At 37.4% G+C, this 14,594-nt stretch overlaps 1 protein-coding gene across 1 annotated transcript; it reads right to left on the reverse strand.

The window, feature by feature from the left end:
* Positions 1-1,686: 1,686 nt before the first annotated feature.
* On the reverse strand, positions 1,687-13,669 carry LOC130748904 (chaperone protein dnaJ GFA2, mitochondrial-like). The gene is made up of 18 exons (XM_057602155.1): positions 13,417-13,669; positions 13,227-13,317; positions 12,928-13,014; positions 12,662-12,744; positions 11,892-11,975; positions 11,748-11,786; positions 10,925-10,984; positions 10,108-10,158; positions 9,938-10,025; positions 9,751-9,815; positions 9,584-9,658; positions 9,217-9,289; positions 8,490-8,581; positions 8,311-8,382; positions 2,624-2,680; positions 2,490-2,538; positions 2,259-2,325; positions 1,687-2,130 (listed from the first exon to the last, which is right to left on the reverse strand). The coding sequence occupies exons 1-18, from the start codon at positions 13,492-13,494 to the stop codon at positions 2,034-2,036; spliced, it is 1,308 nt and encodes a 435-aa protein (XP_057458138.1). The 5' UTR covers positions 13,495-13,669; the 3' UTR covers positions 1,687-2,033.
* Positions 13,670-14,594: the final 925 nt, after the last annotated feature.

Here is a 14,594-nt window from a genome sequence, read left to right on the forward strand (position 1 = left end):
GGCCTTATACTATACATCGCACCAAACGGGCCTTAGTTTTCCCTTATTTATATGTATCATCTGTCATATATTCCTTAATGACTAGTGTAATTGACCCGGGAAGTTTTTCTGAATTTTTTTAATTCAAATATGAAGTAATTTTATCCTTTTTTTTTTTGAAAGGAAAAGTAATTTTATCTTGAAACTGAAAAAATGTATTAAATTTCAAAAAAAAAAAATTAGGTCTTTCAAAAAAAAGTACAGGAAGAAAATAAGCAAAAGAACAGAAAACAACTAGTAAATCCCTAATCTCTATTAAAAATTTCTAATTTTTAATAATTAATTTCAATCACTAGTTTCTCTTCCACATGTAACTAAAAAAACATTAGTAGTCTCTCAATTCTAGTCCCTCATCTTCTTCATCTCTAATCCACAAAAGTACATGTTCAAAATTAATAATTTTAATAATATTTTTAATTTTATTTATTAACTGCTAAATATTAATATTAACTACAAATTGCACTTGAATTATTTTCTCATTCACTAAAAAAAATTGGATTTAGTCCTCTCATGTGACATATCAATATTGTATCTTTTTTCATCAATATTTAAAGGGTCTCACATATTTAATACATATGAAGAGGGAGATAGACATAATAACTTCACATGATAACATATGAGAGAACTTTCCCTTGAGATGAGCTTTGCCAGACACATGACAAAGTTGGTATGGAGAGTTTTGCCGCTCATAATAATCATTCCTGGCTTGAAATTGCGAAAGAAATTAAATTAAAAAATAAAATAAAAAAGGTTTTGGGCCTCCGTTGGGTGAAAGCACTTTCAATGCCCCAAACGTAAAAGAGGCTTTGGACCTCCGTTGGGTGAAAGCATTTAAAATATAAACCAAACAGGCACTGAATGGTTTAGTTTAACTACTTTGATTTGCTCCACATATTTTCGACCTCCAATGTCTTATTTGAGATCTCTGTCTGAAGTGTTACCTGAAACTGAAACATGACGACATCAATTTCTTCTTGGTTTGTTTCCTGATCAGTTGAAGGTGGTGAGACTCAAATGCAGTCATAGTTCTTAGTTCTTACGTGTCTTGTTCGGATTCAACATCTCGAGCATCAATAATGTTACTTACACACCTCTTTTTGAGGTGGAAGAGGTGGAATGAAGAGAGAGATATGAAGAAAAGAAAAAGTAAGAGAGAGAAAATATGAGATGTGATAAATGATAAGAGAAAAGAGATAGAAACAAAAATAGATGGAAATGAAATGTTTAAAAAATGAGGTGTGTATATATCATTGTTGTTGTTCTCTATGATCTTCTGCCAAACCTCTTCACTTTTTTAGGTTTAGACCACACGATTCTCTACTGAGTGAGTCATGTTAGAACCGGAAATGACTTCTATAAGCAATAAACCCCTCCTTACACATTATTTAAAGCAGTTCATTCACAGGAACTTGAGCTAAGACATCTACTTAAGCTAAAATAACTATATATCAGTTAATCTACACATTTGGTGGTAACATACCTCTTCACTTTAGGAGAAAATTGACATAATGAATTGTAAGCTTTAGCTTTTAGCAGAAAAAAAAATGAAGTAAAATTCAAAAATTCAATATAAAATTGCCGCTATCAACCTCTCGTGAAATCATAAAAAATTTCATCATCACTAGAACAAGATAATCATAGCACAGGTCACCAGAAAAATGAATAATTAATCAAAATTTATGGTGATAATCAATGCAGAAAGTTTGTCATGCCTCAGAAACGAAAAGGTTCCTCTTTATAAGATAGTAGGAAAAAGAATGACAATTTGTGACTTGAACCCTTTATAAAGAAAAATATATACAGCACAGCCAAGAATGCTGTGGTCCATAGGTGCCTGAGGGAATTGCCTTCTAAGCTTATAATTTAAGTTGTGATTGTCACTTATGGCGCCAAATATTACATACAACCAAAGTGGAGTGGACCAAAACTAACACCATTCCATAAATACTCCTACAAAACTTCTCTAGAGACTACTGCAAATTCTGCAAAAGTTTTCACCCAGAAGCAGAAGCAGCTCTCTGATTATCAATTTCACCATGCTCTTCCTTTGAAAACTCTTCCATCAATTCACGCTGTCTCTCTGTCAAGTTTCTGCACAACATTACAACAAATGGGCATTTATATCGCAAACATCCACCATAAAGATGTATTTTTACCTAAAAAGCATAAGCCTAGGGTAAACATCCACATTGAATAATATGAGATTGTAACACACTTACATTGGGACGCGGACGTTAAAATGAACGAATTGATCACCAAATGTGTTAGATCTTTTTGTCTTGATCCCTATTAAGAGAACAAACAAGTTAATAATGGCAAAAAGATCAGCTTAAACTTAACTACTAAAAATCCATGCAACAGCTTCATGGAATTTCAAATATATTTTTCACACAACAAGCTTTCTTATTATCTCTCATAATAATGTACATAAATGATATCAATTAGCTTACCTTTCTTTTTCAGAACCACCTTCTGACCAGGTTGAGTGCCAGGACGAACCTGCCAAACAAGACCCGCCATTCAAACTTCATCAATAACTAAAACCAAATGCTGGAAATGATTAAATTGCAATAGCAATACGAACCTTAAGAACAACATCTCCAGTAAGAGTTGGGACCTGAATGGTTCCGCCCAACATTGCCTGAAAAAAATAGAATATTCATTATTTAGATTATGTTAAGTAGAATATAATACTTCTATAATGCAACTTAAACAACTACTCCAAACATGCACGACAATGAAGCTTTCAGCAACAATCAAAACTACCACAACCGAAAGAAAAAACAAACATTAAATCAGACAGAACCAGCCACACTGATGATTGTTAGACACTTAGACCCCAGTCCCCCCAAATTGTATCTAGTTCCACAGGCCATAGCCTAGGAATTTCAATTAGACAAAGATCAAATAGTACCAATAAAAATTACCTATATCAGGTAGGGCCCCCCACAAAATTTTGCGGGTAACCCTATATACTCGCACAATATGTTTTTTGTGATTTATAGGTAGGACTTGAAAGTCTTTTTAACATTTAAATGATTTTATGTTTGTAATGTTTAATAATTAGAAATAACATCATCTTTAAATATTTTTTCAATTGAGTTGCATGTAGTGCTTTTAATCAATTCAATTTTTAAGCCACTAATATCAATTTTCAAACACCGATAAACTTAGAGACCTCATCTATATGTGTTGCTGAACAAGTATCAAACACATTTTTGGGGGAAAAAACATGTTACGCCATCGGTTCACTTTGATAAGACTATTGAGTTCCGATTTGCTTTACTGATCCACAATCAGATGACTCTTCACTTCTTCGATGGAACTCTTGCTTAAAGGTCTTTCTCTCACCGAGTATTATGCGCACATAGAGTGGCTTGCACAACACCCAGTAACATCAACCCAACAGCCAGCACACAGTACCACCACCTAGCATCCGCCCAATAGTCCGGAGTCCAGGCTTCAACATGCTACTTGTAACGCCCCGATTTCTCGAGTGTCACACAGTAACCAATTAATCCAATTTTCGCAAAGAATTTTCGTTGTTCAATTATTAATCTTGATTTAATGACAAAAATTCAATTATTGCGAAACTTAATCTTTACGAAATAAACATTGCGGAATAATTAAGACATACACTTCTGGAAAAAAAAAACTCCTTAATAAAAGATAACCGTAATATCAAAGTACAATAAAACGAACCCTTGGGCGAAAGCCCTACAACAAATAAATCCTGAAAGCAAGAAAATAAGTAATAGTCCGATACAGTCTCTCAGTCCTAGTCCAGATCCCGCTCCGGAACATCAGCTTCCGCTTCTTGGACCGTTCCAGCTTGATCACACTCTTCCGAGGACCCACCCTGAAGCACTTGGGACGCCCAGGAACGCGCTGCGCACGGACTTCCGGCTTGGCCTCTGGTGGTGGAGACTCCACTGCCTCCTCCTCCTCGTGCAATCGTGACTCCACTGTCGTGTCCTCCGAAGGGTCTTCTTCTTCCTCGTCCCCATGAAACCTAGCTGGAGGATGTGGAAACATAACTGACCCATCCCTGAGGATCTGACTCTCTATGACCGTCCCTGTTCTGTTCCTTCCCAAGAGCACCGCACCGCCGACATAGATCCTCCGAACTCCGGAATTGTCGGTCTCCCAGAGCCGGTCTTCCTCTGGCCTATCCAGAACGATCATCCGGGGAAAACCAATGTTGTAGCTGACGCTCTTAGTCGAAAGGCTATGCATGTATCCTCGTTGATGGTCAAGGAGTTAGAACCAAGGCTATGCATGTCTCGGAACGCCTCCAGCAGTTCTAACTCCTTGACCATCAACGAGGATACATGCATAGCCTTTCGACTAAGAGCGTCAGCTACAACATTGGTTTTCCCAGGATGATCGTTTTGGATAGGCCAGAGGAAGACCGGCTCTGGGAGACCGACAATTCCGGAGTTCGGAGGATCTATGTCGGCGGTGCGGTGCTCTTGGGAAGGAAGAGAACGGGGACGGTCATAGAGAGTCAGATCCTCAGGGATGGGTCAGTTATGTTTCTGCATCCTCCAGCTAGGTTTCATGGGGACGAGGAAGAAGAAGACCCTTCGGAGGACTCGACAGAAGACCCTTCGGAGGACACGACTGTGGAGTCACGATTGCACGAGGAGGAGGCAGTGGAGTCTCCACCACCAGAGGCCAAGCCGGAAGTCCGTGCGCAGCGCGTTCCTGGGCGTCCCAAGTGCTTCAGGGTGGGTCCTCGGAAGGGTGTGATCAAGCTGGAACGGTCCAAGAAGAGGGCGCGTGAAGCGGAAGCTGATGTTCCGGAGCGGGATCTGGACTAGGACTTTACTTTCTGTGGGACTGAGAGACCGTATCGGACTATTACTTATTTTCTTGCTTTCAGGATTTATTTGTTGTAGGGCTTTCGCCCAAGGTTTCGTTTTATTGTACTTTGATATTACGGTTATCTTTTATTAAGGAGTTTTTTTTTTCCAGAAGTGTATGTCTTAATTATTCCGCAATGTTTATTTCGTAAAGATTAAGTTTCGCAATAATTGAATTTTTGTCATTAAATCAAGATTAGTAATTGAACGACGAAAATTCTTTGCGAAAATTGGATTAATTGGTTACTGTGTGACACTCGAGAAATCGGGGCGTTACACTACTGAACAAGGTAAACCCATTTTTTAGAGTTTTCTATGTTTTGTGTTAGTTTGTCTTTTCCAACCCTTGCATCTGATACTTGGATACGCCTTGACATAATTGTAAGTTGTAACCCAAGATCAGATGAGTTGCCCATTGCCTTGAGGAAAAGAAAAAGGTATTGTATTCAACATCCCAAATTCCCAATTCCCAATTTGTCTGGAAAATCTTTGCTCGCAGAACCATAGCTTTATGTCCTCTCTAAACCCTACAAAGATCCCAACATCAGACCGAGAGGCATTAAAGGATACAAACTGGTTCAAGAGCAAATGGATATATGCTGGTCAAGTATTGGTCAGATGGTACTCAAGATCAGAATGAAGCAATATTATATTAGAGTCACAAGGGTTTAGAAAGGTGTATGGTATTGACAATGAGAATTTTACTCCGATAGCAAAGATGAACATGATGCAAATTATACTCTCAGTCTCACTGCTCACTTTGGGTGGAAATTGACTAATTCAATGTTACAAGTGCCTATCTTCATGGAAATTTAGAGAAGAAGTGTATTTGAGGTCCCCTGGATATTACTGAAAAAGTGGGAAAACAAAGTTTCCATGTTAAAGAAGGCATCTGATAGAGACCTAGAATTAGAGTGGGCTTAGTGTTAGTGGGCTTATAGCCTATAAATAAGGGATTGCTATGAGAGTTTAGACATCTTTTGAGATCATTTAGGAAATTGGGACTTGGGAGAGAGCAGAGCCTCTCGAATGCTCTGCAACTTTGTACATTCTCTCTAATTCCTATTTGGGAATTAGGGTTCATATTCCACAATATCATAGTTTCTATCTTCTTCTTGGCTGCGTTCTAACAATGGTATCAGAGCACCGATCTAGGTGCTGTGGTGGCCAGATGTTCCCCAGATTCGATGGAAGAGAGGCTTGGGGGTGGCTCATCAGTGTGGAGCAGTATTGTGAGGCCAGGGGAATATCAGAAGAGAAGAAATTCTCAGAGGCGAAGAGGTCTTTGAGGCGAGATGCTTACAACTGGTGGTATTCCTGTAAAAGACAAAATCAGAGGGCAAGGTGGTGAGATTTTGTGATGGCATTGTTGAGAGAATTCGAACCAGAAGCAGATCTGTACCTGCCAGAACCAGATTTGATTGAAGCCAAAACAGAGGCGAATTCAGTGTTGTTAGCGCCATCAGAGATTGAGTAGAATTCTGAGAATTCCGAGAAGGAGCAACCTACAGCGGGATCGGTGCAGAGAGAAGAGGAGGCTGTAATGACGGTAAAATCGGAGTTCGCAGCGGCAGAGCACATTGGAGCAGTGGCGGAGGAGTCACCGAAGCCAACGAAGGTTTCGATTCTTGCGGCCGGTGGCTTGTCAGTCTCGCAAGCAGAGCGTGTGGAGAACGACGTTTTTCCCAAAATCATCGAACATAAACCTCTCTACTCAACTCCTTGCTCATCAGAGTTCGCCAGTCCGCCGGAGACTGAATCGCCAGGTCATGTTGGCAGTGGTTCACGCTTCTTCCTTAGCGATTATCGCAAATCGGACGCCAATCGACCACCGGCGAAACCACCAGATATTGCGGTTACGGCGGCGGAAGCAGATTCCGACGTCATCTGGTTGTGTTTGGGTTCACGTAGTGCTCATCCATACATGGGTTTGTACGCAACAGAGGATGGAAGCTCGATGGTTTGCCAACCGGAAACTGCCTTGAGGCCGCCGGCGAAGCCACCGGACTTTGCAGTTACGGCGGTGGACGCTAGTTTCTGTCATCGCTGTTTGGGTGTGATTTTTCAGTTGTCTTCACACGCACATGCGTTCATACGAAGCAGAGCAAGGCTGGCTCAGCTAGATTTTTCAGAATTGGGTCAAAGTTTGACCACAAGGCCAAAGCCCATAATGCTACAGAAGGAATGAGCCCAAGAGGAGAGAAAAGCATTCTGTTTTGATTTTTATTTTTGGTTTGTGTTGTATTGGGCCTGGCCCAACTGGTTACAATTGTTGGTCCTTTTGTTCTCTTTTTTCCCACCTTGAGGACAAGGTGGATGTTTAGGGGGGAAGTGATGATAGAGACCTAGAATTAGAGTGGGCTTATTGTTAGTGGGCTTAGTGTTAGTGGGTTTATAGCCTATAAATAAGGGATTGCTATGACAGTTTAGACATCTTTTGAGATCATTTAGGAAATTGGGACTTGGGAGAGAGCAGAGCCTCTCGAATGCTCTGCAACTTTGTACATTCTCTCTAATTCCTATTTGGGAATTAGGGTTCATATTCCACAATATCATAGTTTCTATCTTCTTCTTGGCTGGGTTCTAACAGCATCCTATCGGCTGAGAAGCAGTCACCACTCACCACATGCTCAGTTTCGGAGGTTTACAAAGACTATGGCATTCTTAGCATATAAAAGAGTAAAGGTAATCCTACCCTCTTCCTAAAGTGGAAAAAATGGTATTGGATGGCTTGAACATAAAGTATGAAGATCCTATTCCTATGAACTAGCTGTGACAAAAAATCAGCCATCATCATTACTCATAATCCAGTTCAACTGACACGACAAAAAGCATTGAGATAGACCAACATTGAGAAGTTAGTCTGTGGTTTGATAAAAACATATGTTCCTTTTGGCCTTAGGGTACCAGCTGGCAGATGTATAAACTAAGGAGTTATGAACTGAGTTTTTAGGACCTTACTAGCAAGCTAAGAATGATAAATATCCATTCCCTAGCCTGAGGAATCTTTGCAAAAGATGTAAATAGACACCATTTTAGGACAAGTGTTGTGTAGTACTAACGCTGCAAGTACAACGAATATATGAAAATTACTGGAGAGAGCCTGACTAGGCTACAATAAGATTATCCCCTACAGCCCCCAAATCCAATGATAGATGACTCAACTCCATCCACAGCTAGATCACGTGGAGCATTGCACATGAATCCAAATACAACAAACTGATGAAAAACAAATGTCCAACAAGGTCACAGAATTACTTCCATCTAGGAATGCAACCAATTTGCTTCCCCCAGAATTATAAACTAGCACAAATAATAAGATGCAGACATAACTCACATAAGTTAATCAAAACCACGAAAAACTCAATCGGTCATAGCTCAAGATTTTCTAAATAAAGGAAATTACCTGAGTGATACTTAAAGGAGCATCTACATGGATATCAGATCCTTCTCTACGGAAGACAGGATCTTCCCTGACCTGCAGGAAGGAAAAAGGACAAGAAAATGATGGGCTTATGAGAAGATATGGAAGAAAATGGGAGACAACCTCCAAAGTCCGATCTATGAAGAGATTAATGCTTTTACCATGATAGTAACATACAGATCACCAGGGTGACCTCCATCAGGATCTGCACCACCACTTCTGCAAACCTTTATGGTCTCGTTGCTATCCATACCTGCAATTTTAATAAAAATGTAAATCACTCAAAAACTCAAAATCATTGTTGTCTGTGACAAAAAGTGATAGAATGAAATTTACTGACAGAAAAATAGGTTCAACAGGACTCCAAATTATTCAAAAATCAGTGTTCCAAACTACCAAATAAAATATGCAAAATAAAATGCTAACTGTCGCTCTTTGCTTTGTTGTCATATTACTAGTAAAATAAAAATATATAATGGCAAAATAATTGTGTTTGGTCTAGTTCTTTTTCATACAAATTTCATTCTGAAAAGCAGGATCTTATAGCTAGTGGAATCAATATATCTCTATTCTAATCCTTCTTTCTCGTTCACATAAATAAATTGACAATCAGGAATATATATATATATATATATATATATATATATATAATTAAAATAAAATGGGGCAGATTGACACACACAAGTGGATGAGAAGTACCTAATTAGTAATAAACTATTATCAACTTCAGTAGATAGTAAGACTGAGAGAAGTGGTTGACACAATAGAAAGGAAAGCCCACATAGAAATCGCTTTTTCAGTTGATATTTTCTCTTAGTAAGAGATATAAACATGATTGATGATTCAAATGATAATAATGCATCCCAAAAATTCAAAAATAATGGTTACCAGCCATAATATCCAACTTGACTGACTTTGTTCCTTTGATAACCTTTGCACCATTGCATGACTTGCAGAAATTCTGATCCCAACAACAAAAGAACAAAAATTACTAATGATTGGTATGAGAGACCAGCATAGCTATATGCTTCATATGATGAACCTAGAGATAGTCATTTGAATGATGTATTTATATAAATGAATGGTGAAGTGGGAGGAAAACCTCCAAAAATAGATTACTGCCACGTAAAAAGAAATAAGATCAACAATACACAAGTTACATGAACCGCAGCTAAGTCCATCATATCTGAACCCTTGACTAATAAACTAAAAAAAGACAATTTGATCTAAAAACAATTGAATGTTTTCACCATACCTTTACAATTTTGCCAGTTCCCTTACATGTGCCACATGTTTGGTCCACCCTAAATATGCCGGCTTGTACAAACATCTGGACAAATAACAAAGCCATCAATTTAACAAAAACAATAGTAACTTGTAAAACCATCAAAGATTAAACTGTAACTTGATAACAATACTGACCACTCCTGACCCTTTACAGCGCTTACAAGTTTCAGGTCTTGTACCCGGAGGTACCCCACTGCCACCTGGAATAGTTGAGCAAGAGAAAGAATTTGTGACCTTCCAGATCCACAGGCCAGACAAATTAAACTGAATATTGTAGTGACAGCTAACAGCTCAGCATATAAAAGTTAAGCAATGACCATACCACAAGTGTTACACCGCACATCTGTTTGATATGTAAGAGTTTTGGCACATCCTTGGACAGCTTCCATAAATGATAGTTCGATGGAAGTCTGAAAAATATATTAAAATGTATTTCCGTAGAAAATGTCCAGAGCACACTTAAAAACATCCAAATATAACGAAAGAAAGAACCTTGACATCATCTCCACCAAATTTCTGATTGAACATGCCTTTGACAAAATCCTGATTGACATTGAGGGAATCATCAGAGAATTAAAAAATCTATATCATTTTTGTCTCTGAACATGAAACATATAACTTAAGCAAGTTCCAGAGACATGTATTTAAATAAAAAGCAAATTATTTCTAAAGTTTGTAGTCAAATTAAAAGAAGAACAGATCACTAATCAAACATAAAATGCAAATTAAGGTGCTTGTCTGCTTGTATGACTGCTAAAGAATGCACATTTGTATAACAGAATAAAAACGTAAAATATTGTTTAGATTGAACAGATAATTAATGCATGCAGCAGCTTGATTAGTGTCTGTAAAGCATAAATTTAACATTAAAACATTATATAAAGATGTGTTTTTCCTAGTAAGGTTTTAATGAGGCTCACTCCCAAATTCTCTTTTCCCATGATTTTAGGTGGTTTTTTGTGGAGCATTAGCATGAGAGGTGTGTTCTCATGTTTCTATTTATGTATCAATATATATTTTTTGTTGTCAAAAAAAATAAAACATTATATAAAGATGAATATTTATTATTGCTATGACTATGAATCACAAATACTAATAAAATATCCACTATAATGGGGTCTGGCCTATTGAAAAAATAATTAGAGATCTACTAACAGACACCACCAACAACAACCAGAGCCTTTTGGCTACATAGATTAAACGATGTCATGATACCCCGTTATGAAGGATCCACTGACAGACATGACTTACAACAACAAAAAGGAAGAAACCCCTTTAATCATTACATGAATACGGAATCTCTGCTCACCTCAAATGGATTGCCTTCAAAACCACCGGCTTGTGGGTTTATGTAAGCATCATGGCCAACCTACATATGCATGTTAAACTAAATCAAATGGAAAAGGTTGAACATAAATAAGATATAAGCCTAATAAACTCAAAAACAAGTTTGCCATTCTTCCCCAACCAGTTCCCTCTATTTTTCTCAATATCTCTAAATTTTATGTTCAGTTCTCTTATCTCCACAAAACAGAAGTCATCTGCTTGGTTTCTATGATAGGACACAAAATGAGTCATGGGCCCATGGAGACGAACAAGCTGTGCCCGGATCGTATAGGCCCAGAGTATGGCGTGTTTACACCAGGAGAAGCAGAAAAGTGGGAGTTAACAATGAATAATGAGCTGTCAGTGAGAGAATATGCAAGGGGAGAAGTTAGTTACGGGGTTTTGGGTGTGTGAGGCGTGTGAGTCCATATAGGAACTGGTTAGCATGAGAGTAGGGTATGAAAGAATATGGCTATTAGGAAGAATGGAGAGCACTAGTTCTCTATAGGAGCTTCACCTCTAAAACAGTAGATTTCCCTACTGCAATCACATTTCTCTTATAATATACAGATATTTACCTTACTTATAATCTCTATTTCTTCTAAATCTCTATTTCTTCTATTTCACCTTGTGTTTGGGTTGGTCTGTATCATCCTACTATTTCCTTGTTGCATTTTTATTACCAATCAACTATTTAAAGTCTCTTGTACATAAAATCAATTATCTATCCAACAAATTATCCGAATACAGTAACAGCATAATATTGAACAGAGGATCCAAAAGAAATGTCTGGAGAGATGTGAGACCTGATCATACTCTTGACGCTTTACCTCATCCTTCAAAACCTACAGTGCAATTAACCAAAAAGTTAAAAGGTAACAACTGTAAGTTCACTGATCATACAATGATCTAAAGTTGACCTCTATGTAGTAAAAAGAACAAGGGTACACCTCATATGCAATTGAAACTTCTTGAAACTTCTTTTCAGCCTCAGGGTCATCTTTGTTTGTGTCTGGATGGAGCTTCTTTGCAAGCTAAAGAGCATGGAAAAAATTTGAGACAGTAGAAATAGAAAAATGACAGAATGATTTCGTTCAAACAACTCATGCATGCTGGACATGTTTGAATAATTCATGTCAAGAAAGAAAGAATAAAAAATGAGAGGAACAGAAATATGTTCACAATCATTAGGCATAAAACATGTGCAGACATGAAAATAATACAAGAGGGCATATATTCCATCAAAAAGAATCAAACAAATGGTAGCCAGTGCAGAAATTAAACACAAATAGTTAAAAACATTTCCATGTTATCAATGTTAATAAGTGATGGCATATTAAACAAAATGTAAGAGCAATGTCATACAAAACAAACTCTTCCTCGTCCAATTCAAACTATTATTTTTAAGCAAACACATGGAAAATTTATGTTGGTGGATAGGCGGACTTCACTCCCATTGATAGCATGGGATATGATCACAAGAGCTGACCCAAGTATCCATAAACTAAAACCAAAAAGAAAAATGAACATTTTTCTTAACGCGTGGAAAAGAATAGAAATTCTAAAATTTTTTGGCTATGTGACCCCTTTTAACAAGAAAAGATATAATAAATTGCAAACTTTTGCAGAAAATAAGTCAAGATGTTCACCAAAAATAAAATAACAACATACTTTTGGCATAGAAGCCAATGTATAATGATACTGGTTAAGTTAAACGTACCCCATAGTATGCTGCCTTTAGTTCAGAAGAACTTGCATTCTTACTCACACCAAGAACATCATAATAGTCTCTTGCCAGTGATGCTGAAAAGGAGTAAAGGAGAAATAAAAGTCATTGACATGCAAGGGACAATAAACAAATACACCTGTATGATACACACTAGCAAGTTACAGGATGAAAAGCCAAGAAATTTTAATACAGGGACGAAAACCAAATTCTCGGGGACGAAAAACATATTTAACCCAACATAATTGAATAATTTGTACCTGTGCTATGAATGGATCTACATCCTGCCCAATATGTATTAGCTGCTCCAAATAGCATCCTCCTCTTCAAATTAACATTGTTTCCGACTGCAATTCGATGTGACACGAACTGATTAAAAAAACAATACTACAGAAGTATAACCTTAAATCATACTTAAAAACACAGAAAAATCTCAATTCAACAACATCCCAAGGAAACAAGAATTGGACTAAAAACCATCAATCTAATTCAACAGATTGCACTACCAACTCACAAAATCCCAAACTCAAAACAATAAAAAAGTGAACTTGTCACGTACCCTTTGAAGAAAAACTTTCAACAATGCCGGAAGGTTTGCAGGGTCCTGAATTGAATACCCTATAGCCCCTTTGGAAGACTCCATTATAAACCTGAGATTCACAACCAAAAAATTAATTAAAAAAACAATTTTTTCACATTGTTTGATCGCAGTTCACAGAGAAAACGTAGAAAAAGCCGAGTTTGCGTACTGATTTGGCGGCGGCGTCTCGGAGGAGTTTAGCGGCGGGAAGAGATCGGAGGAGGCGGACGCCATTGGAGCGAACCATCTGGGAGCTAGCTCTACACTGTACGCTGTGAAAGTGCGCGTCAATGGAGATAGATGGTTTTGAATGAGAAATTGAGGGGTTTTCGTTTGGTGCAAGCAATGGCTCTCAAATCTAAACCCCTCTGAAAAACCCTAATTTTCATATGTGAGAGAGAGGGAGACAATATCAAGTTTTTTTCAAAAGCATATCTAATCTAATTTATTTATCAAATATAATCTTTTAATTTATATATCTATATATCTATCTATACTAAACTAAAGGTTATTTGTATTCATCAGGAAAAAAAATAGCAAAGGTTATATTTATCGGCTAATAGAGATAAATTTAGCGACGGTTTGACATTTTTGATAAAGTAGTCCGTTTGTAAATTTGTGGTGAATTTTTGGACTGAAAAAATTTCTCTCTGAAATTTAGTCGTTAATTTCAACTATTATGTTCAACGAACAATTTTAGTGTAACATGTCACACTAGTCTCGCATTTACCTTCATATACTAAGAAAGAATATCATTTAGTCATTTTTAAGTACTTAAGGATATTCTTGATCACTACTCAGTGACTTTCTTTAGGATTTGACTGGTATTTGTCTGTCATACTTAATGCACATGAGTTATTTGGTTAAGTACATAACATGACATACATGATAGTTCCAATTGATGAGGCATTTGGAATCTTGCTCATGCAGTCTCTCTCTCTCTTCCTTATTGGACAGAGAATGAGTCTTCAAAAGATTTATGTCATGTGATATAGGCGAAGATCCTTTCTTGGAATCTTCTATGTTGAAACATTACAACCCTTTATCGATGTATGTACTTTAATTGAGACCAAACAACCTCTTTGATATATCACTATAGATCGTAGTACCTGGTACATAGGTTGATTTGCCTAAGGCCTTCATGGAAAAATATTTTCCTTACGAAGTTATTACAAAGTAAAGGGTTGGAAGTGAATTTCCATAAGAAGTATGTCATCCACGTACAGAATCAAAAATACCACTAATCTTACCTATTTCACGGGACGCAAAACCTATTTAACCCAAACGTTCTAACTTAAAATCCATCAAATCAATAGAGCTTACTTGTAGCGAGCCTAGCATAAACCA

This window comes from Lotus japonicus, chromosome 3, assembly GCF_012489685.1.
Source record: "Lotus japonicus ecotype B-129 chromosome 3, LjGifu_v1.2".
In the NCBI taxonomy this organism is placed as follows: Eukaryota; Viridiplantae; Streptophyta; class Magnoliopsida; order Fabales; family Fabaceae; genus Lotus; species Lotus japonicus.

What these genes read in the sequence shown, in the direction of transcription:
- LOC130748904 (XM_057602155.1), bottom strand. Translation starts at nt 13,494, where the DNA reads ATGGTTCGCTCCAATGGCGTCCGCCTCCTCCGATCTCTTCCCGCCGCT. An exon ending in GAGACGCCGCCGCCAAATCA is followed by an intron (nt 13,318 to 13,416) that starts GTACGCAAACTC and finishes TGTGAATCTCAG; the next exon opens with GTTTATAATGGAGTCTTCCA. An exon ending in CTGGAGATGTTGTTCTTAAG is followed by an intron (nt 2,539 to 2,623) that starts GTTCGTATTGCT and finishes CTTGTTTGGCAG; the next exon opens with GTTCGTCCTGGCACTCAACC.